This window comes from Bison bison, unplaced genomic scaffold (assembly GCF_000754665.1).
Source record: "Bison bison bison isolate TAMUID 2011002044 unplaced genomic scaffold, Bison_UMD1.0 scf7180017864035, whole genome shotgun sequence".
NCBI classification, from domain to species: Eukaryota; Metazoa; Chordata; class Mammalia; order Artiodactyla; family Bovidae; genus Bison; species Bison bison.
Genome location: NW_011494607.1, coordinates 9,304,220 through 9,328,037, shown reverse-complemented (window position 1 = coordinate 9,328,037; position 23,818 = coordinate 9,304,220). Strand labels below are relative to the sequence as shown.

The 23,818-nt window shown below is 43.0% G+C and overlaps 1 protein-coding gene across 3 annotated transcripts in view; it reads left to right on the top strand.

Annotated features, from left to right (window-relative positions):
- Positions 1-1,475: 1,475 nt before the first annotated feature.
- Positions 1,476-23,818, top strand: part of BACH2 (BTB and CNC homology 1, basic leucine zipper transcription factor 2) — a 307,416-nt gene continuing 285,073 nt past the window's right edge. For 2 of the 3 annotated variants that reach the window (XM_010834717.1, XM_010834719.1), the window contains exons 1-2: positions 1,477-1,733; positions 14,778-14,890. In XM_010834717.1, the coding sequence (XP_010833019.1) occupies positions 14,882-14,890 (9 nt within the window). In that variant the 5' untranslated portion in view covers positions 1,477-1,733; positions 14,778-14,881. Of the gene's footprint in view, positions 1,734-14,777; positions 14,891-23,818 lie in introns of all 3 variants that reach the window. The other variant, XM_010834718.1, reaches the window with a different exon arrangement.

Sequence of the window (23,818 nt, the reverse complement as noted above, 5' to 3'; positions counted from 1 at the left end):
CTTACAGCGATTTAAAAAATTATACATTTGAATTTATGAAATCCATGGATATTGTATAGACATACAAATAACCACTTACTATTTCATTTAGAGAAATTTCATATAAGATTTGGCTTGACTGAAGATTTCACTTCTAAGCGAGTTTGAAAGCTACTATTCTAATCCCAAATTTCATTTATATTGCCATTCCAAAGGTTTCATTTTAATTTTAATGAGGTGCAAGTTCACACAGAGCAAGACTTTTCAACTCTGGCCGCCCAATACCTTACAGCTGGGAAGCTTTCAGAAATTCTGATGCCTAGGTCCCCCTCCTCCCCCAGCCCCGACAGGGATCCTGGTAGAATTGGGCTGGGAGCATCAGTTACGAAAATCCTAAGTATTTACTTGGCCAAAAAGTTCATTTGGGTTTTCCTATAACTTCCCAAACAAATTATTTGGCCAGTCCAATACTTTGTAATACATTGATTCTGTGGTGCAGAGGTAAACTATGAAAATGTTGAAGTTGTGAACTGATCATTTTTCTTCCTTTTTATTAGTGATTTTGTGATGATGGTAATTCATCTTAAGTGTGTACTATGGTTTGGGGGTTAAAAACAGCATTTAATTGAACCCATCTTCTATGGACAGTTTCTTAAGGCTTCTGAAATTGAAAGTTCCTTTTTTATCATTTTCTAAAACCTATGGGCAGCAGAATTTTAATGTCCCTTATTGGTAGAAATAGTAAACAAAAGGCCTATTTCAAATCACGAAACGAGGATTGACAAGGCCAGTGGGTGTAAGATGTCTGCTCAGGTAGTGGCCTCCTGACACCCTTGTTAGCCTGAATAAACAGTGTTCCCCTGCCTGAACCTCCATAGTGCTGCCACGTTGATAAAATCTGACATTCTGCTTAATCACTTTTTAATGATACTCTTCCTTTTCTTCTTGGTATGTGAGAAACCAGGCTTTTAATTTTTTTAACGTGTGGGAAAGAATTAACTTTCAGTTCCTAATTCAGTAAAATGGGCTGGTATTACACATATAATTCTAGTGGGGACGGGGGCGAAATTATCTAATTTCTGCTTACCACTGTCTCTTCTTAAATTTAAAAAAAAAGAAAAACAGTTATAAACTTCCTGAAATCATGTAAAGGAGAAAATCTGAGATAAATACCTGGGAGACGTTGCAAGAAAAGTGCCTGAATTCCGATAGTCTGTCCCCTGTATGATTGTGTTCAATGAAAATGCCAATGTCAATAAGCATAAGTTTTGCAAATTATCAGTTTGTTGAAAAAGGCTGTGGGCTCTTATTCTTCTGAGGTGGGATCTCTTTCAGTTTAGGCTCTGTAGGGAAAGAAGAAAGAAAGAAAAATACACACTTGGGATTGAATCCTTGAGGACAGAGAAAGAAACAGAGTCCTTTCCTTGACTTGGTTATTTGTAGCTGGTGTGTCATCTTGGTGAGACTGATGTCATGCGAATTGAATGCAGAAGCAAACTCGTGGCGGGGCGGGGGGCGAGGTGTGTGTGTGTGGTGTTTAAAAGCTCAGAATATGGAGTGAGTGTGAAGGGCACCACAGCCATCCCTGGATCTGTCAAGAATGTACCTATTTTTAACATCCTGGATCAAGTGTCAGCACTCAATAGGAGTGAGGAAGGGTAGGGACCGCGTGGGGCGGACGAGGACGGGAACCGGTCCTCTGGCGTGTTTTCAATACAGCTGTGCATTCTTAATGGCTCGGCCGCTGCCGCCAGGTAAAGTTTTCTTTGCACGTGATGAATGGCAGAGAATTCTTTAGCCGAGGGAACCGAAGGAGCTGGGAGGCGGAAAGGGGAAGGGCAGAACGGAAAAGAGAGAAAAAGAAACACAGCTCCAGAGGGAGATGGTCTGTGCTTTGCAGTTGCTTGTGTGGATAGAAACCAGATGGTGAGCTGGAACCGTGCTCTGCTCCGCTAGCTGGGGAGCCAAACATATGGTTAATGGTCGGGAGAAGCAGCTCCTCGCGCCAGGGCTTTGCTGACTGCTTCATATTACAGATTGTTACAGTGTGTCATTACATTGCCAACCTAAGTGCTTAATACCCACTGCGGGCGGGCGCTGGGCATCCACTCACAAGAAAGACTTTGAGCTCTGTGCTGGCTCAGGATATAGAAGTGACATCATAGGGAGGCTTAAAATGTCTGGTGTTGGGAGGTGGGAAGAAGGGTAATTTTGTAGTGGAAACAATATTTTTTTTCTTTTCTTTCCCTTTTTTTTTTTTTAATCAGCCAAGCCTTCACACCACCAAACTCTACTGTTTTTCTGAGGACCTTTTTGTATGAGTATATCTCTCTCTCTGTCTCTTTCTCACACACACGCACAAGTCCTCGGGCAAAAATCTAACCCCATTCCTGTCCCCCTACTTTGACCTGGACACCCCATCCCTGGCCTTCGCAAGCCCCACATTTGAAGTTTCTGTTTGGGGCGCTTTGGGCCACAGCAGGCCCGTGTTATCTAAGGAACTGCTGAGCCCATTCATCTGCTTTTCACGGCCCGCTTCCTTTTATTTTTAGCCAAATCCGTCAGGCCTGACAGGCGGGTAATTCGAGCCAGAGAAAGGGCAGCGCTCCAGGTCCTTTCCACAAAGCAATTCTTCTCCTCCCTCCTGGGAGGGCTCCAGACTTGGCCTGCTTCAGGCAGATGGATTTGTTGAGTCATGTGAGATCATTTACACAAAAACACAGTGAGGCAATGGAAATTGAAAAAAAAAAAAAAAAGGGCGGGGGTAGAGGAAAGAGGAGGGGAAGGCCGGGGTGTGAGCAGGGAGCAGAGGAATGTGCGGGGAGGCAGCTAGATGAGGAATGCGTAGATTCATTTGTGTATAAGGTAATGTCTCGTTTACACTGCGGGTGGAGCCAGGCTGCAGAGGCGCCTCCAACCACTGGCCTGTATTTACACGAGGAAAGAGGTGTAGGGGAAACTTCTGTTTTTTTTCTGGCTTAATTTTTCAAGCAACACCCACCAAACAAAGACCACACTGTTGACAGCCTTGGGTTCCAGTAGCGGTAAACTACCAAGGAGATGGTTTACAGAAAAAGGAGTTTGCTCTGTGATGTAATACAAGTTGGCTTTGTCCTGGTTCCAGCATGACTGAGGCAGCAGGGGAGGGAGGAAAGGAAAATTGGAATGGGAGTCTCGGTTAATGGTTTCCAGAGATGATTTAGCAGGGCTGGAGTGGAGCGAGGAAAGTGGGTTATGGTGGAGAACTACTCCGAGGTGCCCCATAATTGCGGTAGGTAAAATAAAGTCATTACGGTGGCTTCCCTTGCTCAAGAGGCATTGAGCAATAGTTTTGAAATGCCAAGGAAGATATCACTTTTTCCCTACCAAGGTATTCATTGCCCTCTTGCCTCAGGAACATGAAAAAAAAAAGAAAGCCCAACTCTTACATCATGGTCAACAGTATTAACATTTAGTGAATCAGTTTTGTTTACTGTTTATACCACAGGCCCTTAAAACATTCCATTAAGAAACTGTCTCCTGCTCATTCATGAATTTTTTTTGCTCCTTCTGATTTGCTTACATGCATGTGCTGTGTTTAAAAAGGGATTTTTCCTTCTTTCGTGGGAATGAAAGAGTTCGTGAGAGAATGATGACTGGGTTATGGAAACGTACATTCTTAAGTCAGATGCAATGAAAGTACGCAATGTAGAGGAAAGGGGGTGTTTTGAAACAGGTACAGAAAATTAGAAATGGGAGAATTTAAAAATAAGCACAACGATTATTTTCATTATGATACCTTTCTGCAATTCTGCATTTATTTAGTGTCCTACCATGCAGCTATTTTTTTAACCTTCCTAGAATGTAGGTCAACATTACCACGGTTCCTCATATTTTTGCTGGTATTGTGAAAGTTGAAGTATTTTGCCATTTTTTTCCCCAAGCCCTACATCTACTCAGGTTACATGTATGGTTTCAGTAATCATGGAGGCGAGCTCAGCAATCCCTTACCCTAACCCTTCTGTTGGGGCTCACCACTGAATCATGATGGTAAGCACAGAGATCACACCTTCACCTGAAATAAACACAGCACTCATGTTGACGCTGATCATGTCGTCTCAAATTCAAGCTGCCCCACTCTTTTCCATTCAGCTCTTAATGATCTGACTCTGCATAGTTACAAGGTAGTTTTCATTTATTTTACTTGAAGAAAGAACTGGTGAATTTTTGTGGTGGTTCAGTTCAGTTCAGTCGCTCAGTCGTGTCCGACTCTTTGTGACCCCATGAATCGCAGCACACCAGGCCTCCCTGTCCATCACCAACTCCCGGAGTTCACCCAAACCCATGTCCATTGAGTCGGTGATGCCATCCAGCCATCTCATCCTCTGTCGTCCCCTTCTTCCCCTGCCCCCAATCCCTCCCAGCATCAGAGTCTTTTCCAATGAGTCAACTCTTCACATGAGGTGGCCAAAGTACTGGAGTTGCAGCTTCAGCATCAGTCCTTCTGAAGAATACCCAGGGCTGATCTCCTTTAGAATGGACTGGTTGGATCTCCTTGCAGTCCAAGGGACTCTCAAGAGTCTTCTCCAACACCACAGTTCAAAAGCATCAATTCTTCGGTGCTCAGCCTTCTTCACAGTTACTTGTGCACATTTTGACTGCATGCTCTCAACATTATTGGAATGTGATTAAGAATTGGCACTCTTTTAAACCTACCCACATCCTCTAGTGTTGCCTCTGTATCAGAATTTCTCAATTCCATCCCTGTTGACATGTTTTTTTCCCTTTTGAACTTTTAATTTTGTATTGGGGTATCAACAGTGTTGTGATAGTTTCATGTGAACAGTGAAGGGACTCAACCATCCATATACATATATCCATTTTCCCCCAAAACCTCCCTCCCATCCAGGCTGCCAGATAACATTGAGCAGAATTCCCTGTGCTATACAGTAGATCCTTGTTGGTTATCCCACTCTTGACATTTTAGAGCCGACAAGTCTTATTATGGGGGGTGTTTTGTGCCTGGTAGGATATTTACCAGCATCCTTAGTCTCTACCTGCTAGATGACAGTAGCACCCTCCCCCAATCGTGACAACCAAAAATGTCTCCATGCACTTGCAGTTCAAAACCACCAGTCTGTCCTTAATTTGTTTACCCTCTTCCTCCTGAACCAAGCATTCAGTTACGTCTGAGATGAAATTAAAGGGTGTAAAATAATTTTTTCCTCTTTCCATTTATTCTAAAAGTGGAAACCCCAGATTAGATAAAGTTTTCCAAAGCTCGGGCAAGGGTATTTTAGGGAAAAAATTTTCCCACCAAACGATGTCGAGTTTTGTTCCACGAGACAGCCTCTCTCTTGGGCTTCTGGCCTTAGCAGGTGGAACCCTTCAAGGCTGCGCTTTCCCAGGGCCATTCAAGAGCCAGTGGCTCCACTGACTGTGCCTGGCAGGGTGGGGTTGACAGAAGAAGAAAGGGAACTTCATCAGTTCAGGGGCTCTCTCCAGGCTCACCTCCTTCCTGTCCAGCCCCAGAATGAGGGGAAGAGGCAGGACCTCAGTTCTTTCTTTGGAGCAAAGCAGACATCCTCCCCAGCCCGTGGCTGTGGTCTCTGAAGCTGGAACTCTCGTTAAGTGAGGAATGCGGAGCTCTCCCCAGGCGAAGGCAGGCATAAATTTCCTCTGTTTGTTTTGTGAGGACTAGTGTCGACTGCTGTAATGAGATCAGAGGATCCCCCGGGACGAGGCCTCCAGGTCGGCGGCTGGAGCCGTTTTCTGTGGCTGTTCTCTTGGCTGCTGTGGGAGAACTCGGCCCCTCTCCAGACCACAGTTGTGATGTGGGGAGCTGGTTGCGTCCTGGTCTCCTTCCTAGTCCTGTTTGCCTCTCATGCTACCAAAACGTCAGCGTGCGGTCACCCAGTTCTGGATCGTTGGAAAGTTAACACCAGGCACATTCCTTTCCTCAGACCCAGGACAGACTTAGCCGGGTGTAAAGAGCACTGGGAGGTGACTGCTCTCTCGGGGTAGTTTCCTGTGCTGCTGATGCTGACTGGGAGCACAGTTCTCAATGTTTGACCTAATCCTTAAGCTCTTCCTCGCCCAGCATGGCTCTGCTATGAGGAAAAGTCAGGCTGTGAGTCATAACAATACAGCATCAGCTACAAAGAACGTATTTCTGGCTCTGTCCTGAAGTACAGCCAAATAGCCACTGGATATGACAGAACTGAGGTTAGGGAAACCCAGATAGGCATTTCTGGCAGAGTAGAATCCTGAGGTCATGCAGCCTGGCCCCCTTCTAACACCCAGCCCCACTCTACCTACCCCTAAATCCTTAGGTATGTTGGAAATTGGAAATAGTAAGTGCCTCGTGAGCTCAAATCCACCTGCAGTGCAGAAGATCCAGGTTTGATCCCTGAGTCAGAAAGATCCCCTGGAGAGGGAAATGGCAACCCACTCGAGTATTCCTGCCTGAAGAATTCAATGGACAGAGGAGCCTGGCGGGCTACAGTCCACAGGGTTGCAAAGAACTGGACACGACTGAGTGATTAAGCACGAGCACAAGTTCGAAGGCAGGAAAGGGAAGTTCCCAGATGGGAAAACATTAATATCACCGACTGGGCCATAGGTTCTAGGAGCTGCAGTGGGTGTTTACACTCACACAGGAATTGCTGACCCAAAGCAGCAAGATGCCATTGCCCCCAGAGTCTGTGTGGGGCTCTCCAGGTGAGAGTTGGGGGCACAGGGGTGGGGAGATGGGCACCCAGTGTTCTGATGTTTGAATGACTCTGGGGGTCCCCAGGTGCACTATCTGCGAGGTATGAGAACGTCATTCATTCTGATGACACTGAACTCATTCAAGAGCATTGAATGCCCCAGCACCCTGGGAGAAGCAAACATTAGGACACAGGGTGCCCTCATGAAGAACAAGCCACACTGTGGAGAAGCTGGTGTTCAGAGGACAGAATTTGAGTGTCAGGAAAGCAGAAATCAACAGTGAATCCTTGAGATTGCTTTCAACAGGTGCCGGTCATGCCAAATTGAGCTTTCTTCTGAAGATTAATGAAAGGTTCTTCCAAGACGAACAAGGCATCACACTCAGTTTGGCTGGCTAAACAGATGAGTTTCACTTGTAAACACTTGCCCCCAATAAGACGGTCGTTTCTCACTATGCCTTATCCTCAAGGTATTGTTGAGAATATTTCAATTCCTCAGTTGAAAACCTTTTGTTGGAAAGATATCTGCTCCCCTTGAGCTTCTGGAAAGAGATACTTTCAGAGTGATTTCCTTGTCTTTGCTTCCTTTTCAGTGGGTCATTCTGAAGTCATCCACCGACTAGGCTTTCTGTTGAGTTATTTTCCCTTCTCACCAAATCACAGGAAATGTGTTTGTATGAATTGTTCAGCAAACGCCCCAAAGGAGAGGGAAGCTGAGATTGTTGGAAGGTCGCTAGGATTCTTTCAGAACAAAATCAAAGAAACCTGAATCAGTCAGTCATGGTTAGTAAACTTTTGTCCTAGATGAATACAGGTCAGCCTTCTCAATCTGAACTGGACAAGTGGACTGGGGATTGCCTCAAACTCTGGCCAGCCACCAAGTCCACAGCAGGCAGTGATATGCACTGTTGGCGAACATGAGTTGAGGATGCTAAAATTAAGGCATGACTCTAGTTATTATGATGAAATCTCTTACATTTCATTTTTTTCTTCTGAGGCATACAAAGAGTACCCAGATAGTACCCTGTTGACCTAAACGTACTTCTCAAGAGAAAACTCTTCAGGATTTCATTCTTAAATTTGAAGGTGTTTTTTCATTTAGCCTCACTATATTCTAGCCAAGTCAGGAGTAGATATAGATTTTGACATTAAAGGATCAAAAGAACATAAATTGAGAGGAAGAAGGCTCTGTTGGAGCTAGATTTAAGGAAGATCTTCCTAAATGCTTGCCAACAACAGTTTAGCCTGCTATAACAGAATACCATAGCCTGAGAGGCTAAGCAGCAGTTTATGTCTCAAGTTTTGGAGGCTGCTGAGTCCCAAGATCAAGGTGCCAGCCCATTTGATTCCTAGCGAGGGCTCTCTGACAGACAGTTGACTTCCTGCTGTGTCCTCAGGTGGTGAGGAGAGGGGGAAAAAGAAGGCATGCACCCATTTGAGCTCTCTGGCATCTCTTCTTATAATGGCACTAATCCCACAATGGGGACTCCACCCAAATATCGGGGATTAGGCAACCTATGCATTTGAGGGGAGGGGGGTGGACACACAAACTTTCAGTCTATAACATCATTATAATTAAAATTTGCATATATTGAGTGCCTACTGTATATAGGGCGGTGGGATAGATGCTGGTTATTTGGGCATAAAACAGACAAAATCTCTTCCCTTGAAATACTTGTAATCCAGTAGGGTAATTGAGAGGTAAACACCTCCGTACAATTGCAAGCATAATGAGATGATGCTGCATGGTGGTGGGAAACAGGAAGAGGTGAAGAGCCTCATCTTATTTAACATCATGCATCCTGTGCTTTCTTCATGTTACTCCATTTAATTGTCAGAACAGTTTTAGGAGGTATAAAGAATTTCCTCAAATTTTACGGGTGAAGGAATAGAGAGACACAGAGAAGGTTAGTGCCAAGAGGCAGAGTTGATATGCAGACTGACATGGTTCCTGAGCCCTTCCTTGCCCACTCTTCCCACTGGGCTCCCTGTGCCCAGGGAAGCCTCAGCGGTGCAACCCTGGGGGATCAGGAGACAGGCTGGGGCCATCAGCCTTGGAGATTTAAAGGAACAAAGAATCCCCCAACCAACATGAAAGGTCTACGATAATAGACACAACCTGACCCACCAAATCCAACCCGTTCGGTATTTCCAAAGTATTAATATAAACTGCCAACATTGAAAAGGCATGTAATTTCATGTAATCTCTCACTGTTTTTGTCTTTCTTGAATATCAGAAGTTCTGGTGCCATGTGCCTAATGTACCTTTTTCCTGCCTTCCTGGAGCGACACTTGGCAGATTGTCCAGGCCACCTGCTCCTCATTGTCTTCTCCTTTGGCCTGACTGTGCCCTCATCTCATTCTTTCTTGACCCCTTTATTGTTGTTCAGTCGTTCCGTTGTGTCCGACTCTTTGTGACCCCATGGACTGCAGCACGCCAGGCTTCCCTGTCCTTCACCATCTCCCAGAGTTGGCTCAGACTCATGGCCATTGAATCAATGATGCCATCCAACTGTTTCATCCTCTGTAACCCCCTTCTCCTCCTGCCCTCCTCTTTCTGAGCATCAGGGTCTTTTCCACTGAGTGGGTTCTTCTCATCAAGTGGCCAAAGTATTGGACTTTCAGCATCAGTCCTTCCAATGAATATTTATGGTTGATTTCCATTAGTATTGACTGGTTTGATCTCCTTGCTGTCCAAGGGAGTCTCAAGAGTCTATCCCTTAGGCATCTGAATTTGTGTCCTCTGGATTAAATAGCCCCACCCAGACTAGAAGTAGGCTGATCCAGACACCCTCTTGGGAGCTTTTCTGTATTGTGCCTTTAATTAAGATATTCCTAAATTACTTAAATTGATCTTTTATAGAGTGTTAGCCCTGAACTTGGATATCCTGATTTAGGATTAGACTACAGGGAACCCCTAGCATATGTGCCAGAAGTATTCATCTGAAAGCAGCAGACACTCTACCCCTTGGCACTGTTCACTGGCATGCTGCTTGCTACTCCTCATCTAGCTCTCGGGGAAGTTTTTTTTGTGTTACCAGGAGTGTCTCTTTCCTTTATATTCCTTTCATTTCTTCCTTATCAATTTCCTGTTGAACTATATAACTCATATGCTAGTTAGTATTTCAGAATATTAATTTTCAAATTGCCTAGCCTACCCTTGGATAAGAAGGCTCCTGATGATGCTTGGTGGCCAGATGACTTGGGTGGTGTGTTTCCTGTGGCATGCCATGGAGGCAGGGCACAGGGGATCAAGGCAGGGTGGCCAACATAGTCCTCTCTCTTGGGGCAGAATCAGATTATGGCATGTTTGCTGCCTAAAGCTAGGGATGGCAAAAACACAGAAGTCTTGCAAAGTCAGAGCCACGTGTCTGATGTAACCATGAGGCTGGAGAAAGACCTTCAAGATATTTCTCAGGAAACGTTGCTGTCTTTTCAGGAAGAATGGACGGAGACAGCCACTTGGAGAGTGTATGTGTGTTTAGGGTAGAGGACGGGTCTGTTTACTGTTTCACCTTTGCATCTTTTAATCCCAGCACCAAAACCCCTTATTGTGGAAGGGAGTGATTGGAGTGTCTGCAATAAAATAGTTTTACATTTTCCAGTCTTGCACAAGGATTCCACTTGAAGGTTGTCCAGACTTTGCTTCAGGTGTGTTAATTACCCCAACGCATGAAATTTACTCCCCTAAGGTGGAGGATATTAGGGATATTTCTCTCATCTGTTAACGTCATTTCTGACGCTCCTAAGTCCTAGATTTAGAGAATTTCTTCTAGACTCTCACCACCTTGCTTGCTCTCCCTTTCTCTCCAAGCGCCCATTCATCTTTTTATTCCCTTATTCCTTTTCCACAAGCTCTTGGGTCCTCATGCTTTGGCCCTTTGCTCAGGCTACTGGATTCAGCAGTGGAAGGGGAGGGACTGGGGGCCTTGATTCACAGGCTGACCTCAGGCTGTGTTGTATGTAAAAGTCAGTGGGAACTTGGACAACGTGAGGCATGAACCACTGGCTCCTCTTGGCATGTTTCCTGTAGGGAGTGCCAAAACTCCCCAGCTTTGAGTTATATCAGAAAAGCCTTCTAAAATGAGCATCTTGGTAGAAATTGAGGAGTTGGAGTGGGAAGAAAAACCCAGCTCATCATATTCCATTGATTTTTTATTGGTATTTAATGCCACTGAAGGTGTTAAGTCACTCAGTTGTGTCCAACTCCGCGACCCCACGGACTGTAGTCTACCAGGCTCCTCTGTCTATGGAATTTTCCAGGCAAGAATACTGGAATGGGTAACCTTTCCCTTCTCCAAGGGATCTTCCTGACCCAGGGACCAAGCCTGGATCTCCCGCCTTGCAGGCAAATTCTTTACTGTCTGAGCCACCAGAATCATTGATTATTGGTAATAAGTATTTGTTGCATTTTCAAGGGCTAAGAAATGGTGCAACACACACACACAGAGCCATTTGACATGTTTAAGCTTCTCTTTAGAGTAAGGAGAAGAGAATAAAGTTTGCTTCTACTCTCACTATGCCTCTCTACACCATTATCAGTGATCCAGTTTAACATACTCTTCTCTGTGGTAGGTGGAGATTGATGGTAAATAAATAGTGGTGAAACAGGTAGGCCCGGTCTTCACTTTACTCCGACTCCCACTTGCTGACACCCGAGCCCTGAGAGTGTATCATCCCGGAGAAGCCCTAGGATGTGGCGCTGTCCCCAGGAGCCTCAGGACTGGCTGGTGAGGGGGTCGGCCATATCACTGAACCTGTCCCCAAGGCTCTTTTGCTTACTTGCCCTTTGCTTTTCTCCTTTTTCGTAGCCTTCACCTTTACTTTTCATTCTCTTTGCTCTCGTCTTCTCACATGTGCCCTGTCTCTACCTTCCTGCTCACCCACACTTCTTAACCCGCCTAGAAAGATGAATTACAGTTCAACTAAGCTTTTAAACGCCTAAGGTTGACAATGGGCTTTGTTTTGCTGGTTGAACCAATCCTGTTAGGAGTGACTGAGTGGAAGTCACATGTTGGGATGGCATTTCTTCTGCTGCCCTTGAAAGGCCTCAGCTTCTTGAACAATTAAAAAGAAACACTGAAAAATAGAATTAAAAAAGAAACACTCCCTTAATTCTACTAGGGTAACTCTGATATCTTTTCCCTGAATGCTTTATACTTGAGTCAGTCTTATTTTTTTAAGCTGTGGATTTTTCTAAGCTTCTTCATAAATTGAGTTGGCTATAAAACAACCAGGTTCTCTGTATTTCAAAGGAGATTGAAATAACTTGATAGAATAAGGCTAGTCTTTTCTGATGCTGTCCAGAAGCAGACTGATCCAATTTCTAATTCTGTCATTTGTTGGCTGAGGTTATTTGTGTTAATTGTGATCTTTCAGTGTGTGTGTATGTTTTATTTCGGGAGGTTCTTTTATTTGTGGCCTTTGAACTTATTTTAATTCTATAGTGTCTTGAAGTCACTTCCAGCACAGGGTCTACTGCCTACTACAGCATTACTAAGAAGAATTCTTTTTCCTCTCTGCATCCAATTTCCTAATTAGGAAAACTACCACTCAAATTGATCCCAGTACTAAAGAATATAAAAATGCATTGTACAGTTTTGAGCACTGTGTAAGGTATTCTTAACAGTATCACATTCTTTAGATCACAAATCTAAAAAAAGATTTGTGATCCTGGACCTGGAAAGATTTTCTTCTTCTAAGAAAATCCTGAAAGCCATTTGCAACGATTTTCAACATTGTTTTTAAGGCCTTCCATTAAGAGTCATGACATCACTCTCGGCCCGATGAGTGAGAGCAAAGAAAAAAAAAATCTGTTCATGATATTTATTAAGAATTTTCTAGGTGATTAATATTTCCCTTGGAGAGTTTTTATTCTGACTTTGTTGTAGAACCGACATACATGAAAATGATACAAGAACACTTGGCAGGCGTGGCGGACAGGAGAGGATCCAAAATTAGTTTACTGCAAGCTATGTAAGCAAGTTCTCAGGGCATGGGGATAGGGGGATGATTGGAACTGGGTGGGGTTTCCTTGGGGAAATTATGCTCAAGAATCCTTGTCTGTTTGTTATTATCTTCTTGTGCCCACCTTTCCTGTGTTGATACCAGTGTGTCCCTTTGAATGGAATTGTGACATCAGTCATCTCTGCCAGGTTTTTGAACAAACTTCCCAGTTAATTGTTGGGCCATAGTTTTTAAATGGATCAAGTACATATGTCAAAAAGGAAATAACATGTCTAGATTTCTCCTTTAAAACCCTGAAATTCATTAACATCTGCTTCTAGAAATTCAGAGAGTATAAATTACATGCAGAATTTTCTTTCAGTCACTTTTAAGCTTGGTTAGAATTAGATATTGAATTTTCTTGGCTTTGAAGCAGTGATTACCCAGGTCTCATGTACAGATGAGGGTGTTTTTGGATGTATTTAGGCTACAGAGGCAGAATTCCAGGGTCTCTCCATGTTGTACATCATTGTTAAAATATGTTATTGCTATGACTGAATGTAATATTTTCTTTGGAATTTATGTGTCTCAAATAGCCAAGGAGTGATCGGCAGTCTCCTCTCCCTGTCTTCTGATTTATAATAACATTGTGTTTGCAAAATGATAATCTGCGTGGAGTAAGGGTTTATCTTTTGAAAACATATATTGCAAAATCACTTCCTTAGTGAAAGATGTTAAAATGGAGAATACAGCCTTGGACTTAAGTGCCTTCGACTCAGTCAGCAGACATGCCTGATGTTGTTCTCCAATAGACGAAGGCTGTCTGCTAAAAACTAAAGGTGATGCTGGGCCAGTGGGATTCTGCGTACATCTCCCTTTTCCTCTTGAATATTTTGTACACTGTTGTTATAATTAAAAATAATATATTTTTAAGACACTGCAGTTCTGCTTGAACCTCGAATTCCAGGCTTTATGGAAAGATTCAGATACATAAATCCTTCCTAGCTGCAACCTGAAAACATACAGAAATAAGGTGATTATAAGGCACCTTACGATGTTTTGTTCTCCTTTCAAATCCTCCCAGAAACATCTTTCAAAGGAAAAGGCTACCGATCCAATTAAGTGGTTGAATGTATTTTCTTTCTTTATTTTTCCTTAATATTTGACAAATTAAGAATCCTGGAACTGAACAAGGACCATTGTGTTCTAAAATGTAATTCAAATGAATCGAAAAACCTACCTAAAGAACCAACAATGTGGATAAAAACATGGACCCTATTTCCCATTTGAGGGGATGTTGGGTCATCTGCTTCATTTGGCCCATGGAAAGTAGAACTCCTTCTGGTACACTGCCTCTCAAAAAGCTCCATGGAAGGCTCTAGCTATTAAGTCCTGACAGTGGTACAGTCAGGCTCCAGCAAATGCTGGTCTGTTTCTTGATTGGTTAGTCTGTTGTTTGTTTTTTCTTTTTTACCACATCATGCAGCATGTGAGATCTTAGTTCTTTGACCAGGGATCGAACCCATGCCCCCTTCAGTGAAAGTGCAGAATGTTAACCACTGGGCCACCAGGGAAGTCTCAACTAGTCTGTTCTTTTATTCCTTGTGGACTGCATGGTATTGAGATTTGGCACATTTGCTGCTCATATACTAGAGCCTTTCCCTTCCCAAGGAGACTAGAGGCTGTACTAGAAGCCCTTATATAACTGACCTCTCTGGTTTACTGGTCACTGTATCCTCAGTACTCAGTGCATAGTACGTACTCAAAAAATAGTCATTGAATGAAGGAGTGTTCTTCTCCCTGTGCATCCACAGTAACTTAGAGCATGTGATATCCAACTTTTCCTTGGACATTGGTGTGCCCAGTGTCTGCAGCCTCAAGACTCTTTGAGTAGACTCTCTAGACCTGCACCGTCCATTATGGTAATCACTGACCACACATGGTTATTTACATTGAGCTTTAATTAAAATTACACAGAATTTAAAATTCAGCCCTCAGTTGCACTGGCCATAATTCAAGTACTCAGTAGCAACAAGTACTCAGTAGCAACGTATGGCTAGTGGGTACCATATTGAATGGAAGAGGCGTGGAGCCTTGCCATCATGGCAAAAAGTTCCCCTGGACACAGGACTGCTCTGAAAGATCTTTTCTTTGTGATTGCAGTGCAGCTGTCTGCTTCAGGAAGTGAGGTCAACAGGAGCAAGGAGAATCTTTAAGAGCTGCCTCGCATTGTGACATGTCTGATTCCTTGCTGCAGTCCCTACAGCATGAACAAGGTAAGAGGCACTTTGGGGACTGATCCTTTGTGTCTTCTTTATGCTACCATGGATTTCCCTGGGTATGTCATGTCGTTCTGTGATGTGAGGAGGTTGTGTCTCCTGCCAGAAGTATTATGGAGGTTGGCAAGCAGCGTTGACAGGCAGGGTCACAGGCTGCTGCTGGTGTACTGTTCTAGAGGTGTCAACTGTGTTTCTCGGAGGCCTCTGAGCAGCTGGACTGTCAGTTGTTAGTATAATTGTCTTGGCATGGATATTGGAAGACTGAGGCTCTAGGGCCAAGCTGTCTGGGTTTAAATATCAGCTAGCTTTGAGGACCTTGGGAAAGTGGCTTAATGGCTCTGTGCCTCAATTTCCCCATCTGTAAAATGCTGGTGATAATGGTATGTAACTCGCAGGGTTGTTTTAAGGATGAAATGAGTTGATATGTGTCCCAGTGTTTAATACAGCCCCTGTCTACACTATAAGCATTTGATTAGTTTTTTGCTGTTGTTGTTTTTGGTGTTGGGGACACTGTTGTCCCTCAGATATTGTTGCCAGCAAGCCTTAGGTGCAGGTGGCGCCAGTGGTAAAGAACCCACCTGCCAGTGCAGGAGACTTAAGAGACATGAGTTCGATCCCTGGGTTCGGAAGACCCCCGGGAGGAGGGCATGGTATCCCACTCCAGTATTCTTGCCTGGAGAATCCTATGGACAGAGGAGCCTGGCAGGCTACAGTCCATGGGGTCGCACAGAGTCAGACATGACTGAAGTGACTTGGCATGGCCTGGCAACATTTGCATTTATTCCTTGATTGATTACTCAGCATGCAGTGATTGATTTCCAGATGGGCACTTGGGGGAAAAATGATGAATGGGGCTGAGGTCCTGCCTTTAGCAGGTGACAGACAATTTAGGGGCCCTGTGACCGGTGTGAGGTGGGTACCAGAAGCTGGAGAAGCACAGAAGAAACATCTCTCTTTGAGGAATCTGGAAAGGAGCGTATAGATGGTGACGTCTCGAGTTGGATTCTGTATGCTACACGGTCATTTCTTGGGCACAGAAGTATGGCAGGGCATTCCAGGTAAAGGAGACTGCCTGTGTAGAGGTGCAGAAGCTTATGAGAAAGTCTGCCATGCTTAGAGAACAACAGAGTTTGTATGGCTGGAGTAGGATTTCTCAACCGTGACACTACTGATGTTTGGATCAGGAAGTCCTTTGTCGGGTGAGGCTGTCTTCTGTGTTGGAGGTGTTAGATCTTCCTCCACTTCAGTGTGACAATGAAAAATGTCCCGACACACTGGCCAGTGTCCCTTTAGGGAACAAAAAAGGCCTGCTTGAGAACACCTGCCCTGGTGGAAGATGGCAGACAGGAGCCCAGAGAAGGAGGGACGGATTGCATTCTGAGAGCCCCTGAAGGATTTAAAACAGGGGAGAGACAGTTCCAGAGACTGCAACAAGAGGTAACCATGGGTTGTGATGGGTTGGACAGCGCTTTTAGGTGATTTGGTCTTAAAAACCTACTATGGGACTCCTAAACTTTAGAAAGCCCATGTAACTTGTTGAGGTTCTTTTGCTAAGATCCCTTTTCCAGGGGCAGTTTTTCTCATGGCCATTGTTTGGCCTTTTTATGGGCATGGTTGCTTTACCCCATCAGAAGAGACCAGAAAAAAGTAAGCCATTGTTTTGGGATTTTTTTTGGCCACGTTGTGAAGCATGTGGAATTTTAGTTCCCTGACCCCTTCCCTAGAAGCGCAGTCTTAACCACTGGACCATCAGGGAAGTCCCAATGCATTTTTTTTTTTTTTTGAGAGATTTTCATTTGACTGAGCCAAGCCAAAGAGAAAGAAAACTTTGCTGACCTTTCCCCACTTTGGGTTCAATGCTTTAACCTTTTTTTTAATGCATATGTTTTTTTAATTGAAGTATAGTTGCTGGGATAGTTGGATGGCATCACTGACTCCATTGAGTGAGAAAACTCAGATAGTGAAGGACAGGAAAGCCTGGAGCACTGCAGTTTGTGGGGTCACAGAGTTGGACATGACTGAGCAACAGCAACAGTAGTTGCTGGACAATATTATACGAGTGACAGGTGTACAATATAGTGATTCACAACTTTTAAAGGTTATGCTCCATTTATAGTTATTATAAAATACTGGCTATATTCCCCGCATTGTGTAATCTATCCTTGTAGCTTATTTTATACCTAATAGTTCATATCTCTTACTCCCCTACCCCTGTATGGCCCCTCCCCCTTCCTTCTCCCTACTGGTAGCCACTAATTTATTAGTTCTCTATATTTATGAGTCCCTTTCTTTTTTGTTATATTTGTTTTTGTTGTATTTTTTTAGATTCCACATACAAGTGAAATCATACAATATTTGTCTTTCTCTGACTTATTTCACATAATGCCCCCTGACAGTCTTTGAGGAGTGGGCTTTGGAATCCTGGAAGATGGGCAGGTATTCTTCCCCAAGGTCAAGATTGGAAGTGGGGGAGGGAAGGAGATTCATCATGGTGGTCATTGCAGACCTTGGCTTCTATCATTGACAGTTTGATGTAGTGAAAAGCTAAGACAACTCTTGGGAAATCTCAGATTGGCAAGCACAGTCTGCTGTGACAGCCCTGCCCTGAGTTTCTCCGGGGCGACGCAAGACCCGATGTCATGGTTTGGCTCTTGACACACAGCTGGGAACCAGACTCAGAAATTTCAGAAGTCTCGGTGGGTTTGTCGGCTGCTTGGGAGGTTATGTTCTTGCCTGAATGACCCAGTGAATGTTTTATTTTATGTTATTGCAAGTCAAAGTGGTGATTAAGCATGATGTGTAACCTTCATCGGTCAGCATTTTTCTTATAATTTTCTTGGCATAAGACAAAAAAATAGGTCACCCCCTGGGGAGGAAACAGACCTTGGCACAAATAAAACTAGACAGTCACCTCATCAGTTAGGATATATAAGTTAGAACACTGGAAATATTTTTGAGGGTATGACTGATTTTCTAAGTAGAACTGTTCCTAGAAACTTGGAAACATCTGAGTTGTACATTTTCCACTTCCTTGGACATACACAGTAATCACTGTCCTTCCTTCCCAAACCGCAGCTCGCTTCGCGACACTTTACCTAGGGACATGTCTGGACAGAGTGGGGAGGGGAGCTGGGAATCCTAGGGTCCAGGGCTGCTCCTCTGAAACACCACAGCAATTCTGATCACAGTTAGGCACTGACAGCTCCCTTTTGGGTCAGTTGGAGACAGACCCCTCTAGAAAACAGGAATGGCTGCACAGCATCAAGAATTGGCAGTTTGTCTAACTAATCTAACAGGGATAATCTGATAGTGAACCACTGGCAGCCAGGTAGTGCCTTCATTCCTCACACTCTGGAACTTCTCTGTGTGCCTGGGTCTGGAATGCACCTACCTGGAAGCGGTGCATTTCTGGCCCTCAGGTAGCCAGCGCACCGGTAAGTAGCTTAGTGCTGGCAGAAAACAGGGGGTATTCCCAGCCACCACAATGTTCATTGTGAACTTAGGGCCATTGCCGAAGGCTGGTGTACATGGGCTGTGTCAGGTTGATACAGGGTGGATACCCTCACGGCTCTTCACCTTTTCAGTCTTGTAAACAGAGTTTAATGCTTGTACATTTCTGGGCTTTGCGCTGTAGCCTCACACTTAAGGAAACTGTGTATGTAAACATTTCCCCAGGGTTCTCATGCTCCCTGGGCTTAGGCAGACTTGCAGACTATGTTTCCAACTTTCATATTCTCCTTGGAGCTTTTTGCAAGAGCTGACTTTCCAATCTTTTGTGTTGATCAAAAACTTTATAATTAGGATTTCACTTTAAATTTGTCCAGCGTCTTTACCCTTTCTACTTTCTTGGTTATCCTGTTGTTAATATGTATAAATATATATTATATTTTACTATTATAAATTTTGCTAACCAGAAGGATTATTGTTTTGTGTTTATATTTTTTATCTATAATTTATATTTCTGTGTTTTTGTATGTGTTGTCATGCTGTCAAGAGAGGATTTTGGCATGTAACTTAGAAAATCGTAGCCAAATGAGAGGTTGGACCGAATGGGATTTTGTGGATGTAAACCGGGCAGAGTGGTGTGCCTTTAGGACATGCCACTATGTAACAGAACCACACTTACAGGAACAAAGTTCTGCTTTTCAAAGAGCTCTCTTCCTAGAAGCAAGCTTGGAATTATGATCCTAAACTCTTTCTCTCACGGTCATCATTCTCATGAAGGCACATCACATGATGTTCTGTGCCTTGAATTTATGAGGACACTCCATCTGATTGAAAAATAATTGATTTTTCTGTTATTGCCCAGAATGCTCCTCACTCTACCCCCACAGTGAAAATGAATCTTCTTAGAACTGTTTCTTCCTTGTTCAGATAAGGCTAACTCTGATTGTTACTGCCTTAGACACACGCTATGGCATCAAATGGAGGAAGGTGGTATCTCTTATCTCTCTTGTTGGGTGGATGCCTCTATTTGGCTTACTCTGCCCAACATAATTTTTTCTCTGAATATTTTCCAGTCTTCAGCACAATATCCCACTGTGCTAAATTTGAGGCAGTTTCACCTTTACACACAAATCAGTATCTCTACAGTTGATAGAAAAGTAACCCTGAAAATTTCATTTCTGCCTTCATTTAGAGTTTTTCTTACTTTGCCACTCCTTAATAGGAAGCAGTGAGGTGCAGGACTCACACCCTTGGATCTTCCCATGAAACACCTAGGAGACACATTACAACATCAGGTCCTTCATCCTCCAGCACAGTCATCATGTACACACTGCATATCATGACCACGCTTGCTATTCACCAGGGAACAAAACAAAGGTCTTGACTGTCCAAAACCTCCCTTCTGGCCAACATGAGGAGTTGTCTCACTCCAGAGTTTAATAAACATGCATCTGACGTTCAAACTTTCTCCATTTGAAACTTCTTCCACCTGAAAAGCAAGTTAATAGAGCTGCTGAACGCAGGATAAGGGATTGGTGAATAGTAAACGTGTAAGATCTCTCTCCTCCCCTTTCTAGGACACACTGGGTGGTTTTACCCAGTGACCAGTCTTTATTTTATGAGTCTCCACTGTTGTTTTTCTGAAGGCAAATGGCCAAATTCCCTTCCTGGCAGACTTTGGAGAAACATCACACCCTTCAAAAACCAATGACTCAGAAAAAAATACAAATACAGCTTCAATCATCTTGGAATAAGGAGGGCCTTATTAATATCTAGTGACAGAAATGATAGAGGAAGAAAACGTATTTATATAAAACCTAAAGATGTTTTTCCACAGAAGACATTCTGAACTATCCTAACACACAGGAGACTAGCCAGGCAACATATACAACACATATACAACATGTGTCAGACGGTTAGCTAACTTATGAAAAACTCTTGAGCATTAGGAAGATAAGTGATTCCTCTAATAGAAAATGGGCAAAGAACAGAAAGATAAAGTCAATAAAGGAAGAAATGTGATCAGCAAATAATTTACAAGAAAATACCCAATCCCAGAAGTTATCAAAGTAAGACAAATTAAAATGATGAGATGGTATTTTCTACCTATACAATTCATGAGATTTTATTTCTACCTATACAATCGAGGAGGATTTATAACAGTTACTCATCAAAGGTATAGATAGAACTGAGAGCCCTCTCTCATCCACAGTTAATGAAAGAGCGTGTTTCTCAAGGGGACTTCGTGTGTATCAAAGCCTCCAAAATACACGTACCTTTTAACTCAGAAATTCCATTTCTAGAACTCAATGCAAATTGTCATAGATGTGTGTAAAAATTTAGCTAAGATTTTCATTATATATTATCATAGTAACTTTTAAAAAATAATAACCATGGTATATCCAGACAGTAAAAATGATGAGAGATGGTAGAATATTTAATGATATAAAAAGATGTTCCCAATAAATTGTGAAGAAGGCAAGTTATTAATACATAACAATATATACAGTTTGATCATTATTTTTTTTTAAAGATTCACTTCTGCCCACAGCAAGAAGATTGCAGATACACAGCAAAGTACTAAGAGCATTGTCTTCTTTTTGCTTATATGTTCTAAATTTTCTTAAGCAATATGAATTGTTTCCTACTAAAAATAGTATTTTGAAATAAGGCGTGCAATTATCTTTAAGGTAGAGACTTCACTGAATATTAAAAACATAAATGATGAAGAAGACTTTGTGGTGGACTTCCCTGGTGGTCCAATGGTTAAGGCTTCACCTTCCAGGGCAAGGGGTGTGAGTTCAAGCTAAGATCCCACATGCCTCAATGCCAAAACACCAAAACATAAAACAGAAGCAATATTCAGTAAAGACTTAAAAAAAAAATGGTCCACATTAAAAAAAAAAAAATGCAAAACAGACTATGAAGATTTTGCCCAGAATTCTGGCAGTGTTTTTCCCGAGGAGAGGTATAAGGTATGCATGTTTCTTATTTGAGAAAATATTTTTCTGTGAGAAGAGACACCTCAGAGCTCTCTCCACTAACCCCTGCCCCGAACACGGTGAAGAAAGGCCAGATGAGGATGACATAGTGAGAAGTGACCATCTACAAGCTAGGAGGAAAGTTCTCACTGGGAACCAATCCTACTGGATTTTGATCAAAGACTTTCAGTCTCCATAACTGTGCAAAAATCAATGTCTGTTGTTTAAAAAAATTTTTTTTTATTTTCAACTTTCTTGCAATTAATATTTATATGTATGATTTACAATCAGAAAAAGCAGGCATTTTACAATAAATACATTTTTAGTTGTTTTGCATTTGAGGTACAAGTGGGTGGAAATATTCCACACATCTGAATGTGGAAGTCATTCTATTTGACATATTACCAGGAAGGAGTATTTTAACATACCAACGTTTTAGAGGCAGTAGTATATTGAGAAATGCTCTAGGAAAGATACTGTCTTTTGAATTCAGTGGCTATTACATCCTCTTATTCATTACATCCTCTTATTCAAGATACTGCTAAAGTGCCAAGTTTCGACCAATGGTTTTCAAGCTGTGGTTTGGGGACCCCTAGGGTGCCCACTTACGGGCCACCTGCAAGGTCAAAACTATTTTCATAATAATACTGAGACATTTTTTGCCCTTTCCACTGTCTCTCAAGTATACAGTACAATTTGAGAGGCTCTATGACATGCTATGATGTCATCCCCCTGATGGCTGTTGGTATGTTTGCTTGTGTTTTCCTGTTCCAAGAATGTCTCCATTTTAATTTTTAATATGGTAAAGTGTGTGAGTCGCTCAGTCGTGTCCAACTCTTTGTGACACCATGGACTGTAGTCCACCAGGTTCCTCTGTCCAAGGAACCCTCCAGGCAAGAATACTGGGTGGGTTGCCATTTCCTACTCTAGGGAATCGTCCCAACCCAGGGATCGAACCTCTTGCTTTGCAGTCAGATTCTTTACCATCTGAGCTACCAGGAAGCCCCACTTTGACAGAAATAACTGGCCTGAACAAAGGCTCTTTAGGGCCTGCAATCATTTTTAAGCATATCCTCAGGAGTCTAGTCTGTGCCTGTGTCCTGTATTTGGCAGTAGTTACTCCAAGAAGAAGATGGTCCCTGGCCCCTGGTCCAGGAGGGCCCTGGACATTGTAGCACATCTGTTCTCACCTTCTGCATCTTTAAAGAAACATCGTCCTTGTTCTTTATTTTTAAAACTTTACTTTGTAGAATTTGTGAAGCTGCTTGAAACTTTGTTAGCACAAGGGTGACATGTAAATTGAGTTCTGCTGAATGTGAGGTATATGGGAATGGTGAAATTAGACCTCCAGTCTCTTGCCTTTGTACTGCACTGGGCAAGTCTGAATTTTTAGGATGAAAACAGGAATATAATTTCCTTCTGAGAGGTATAGGAGTGCATATTTAAAATAAACATAACCTGTACAGATGAGCCTATTTGCAAAGCAGAAACAGAGACACAGACATAGAGAACAAATGTATGGACATCAAGAAATGGGGGGTGAGATGAATGGGAGATTGAGATTAACATATATTGGGATTGACATATATGTACTATCGATACTATGTATAAAATAGATAACTAATAAGAACCTACTGTATAGCACAGGGAACTCTATAATCAGTGTTCTGGGGTGACCTAAGTGGGAAGAAAATCCAAAAAAGAGCGGTTATATGTATACATATGGTGGATTCACTTTGTTGTACAGTAGAAACTAACAACATTGTAAAGCAGCTATGTGTGAAAGGGTTAGTCGCTCAGTTGTGTTCAACTCTTTGCGGCCCCATGGACTATAGCCCACCAGGCTCCTCTGTCCACAGATTTCTCCAGGCAAGAATACTGAGTAGGTTGCCATTCCCTTCTCCAGAAGATCTTCCCAACCCAGGGATCAAACCCAGGTATCCCACATTGCAGACAGATTCTTTACCATCTGAGCCACCAGGAAAGCCCATAATACTCCAATAAAAATTAATAAAATAAAAAACATAACCTAGTGGATGGTCAGCTTGGCATGAAGTAGGGAGGAGACAAACTTGGAATTAACTGAGTATGTTTATGCTTATCTGTCTTTAAAATGTGTGCATGTCTAGAACTTGGGTTTGTCAGATCATATCAGATCAGTTGCTCAGTCGTGTCTGACTCTTTGCGACCCCATGAATCGCAGCACGCCAGGCCATCACCAAATCCCGGAGTTCACTCAGACTCACGTCCATTTGAGTCAGCGATGCCATCCAGCCATCTCATCCTCTGTCGTCCCCTTCTCCTCCTGCCCCCAATCCCTCCCAGCATCAGAGTCTTTTCCAATGAGTCAACTCTTTGCATGAGGTGGCCAAAGTACTGGAGTTTCAGCTTTAGCGTCATTCCTTCCAAAGAAATCCCAGGGCTGATCTCCTTCAGAATGGACTGGTTGGATCTGCTTGCAGTCCAAGGGACTCTCAAGAGTGTTCTCCAACACCAC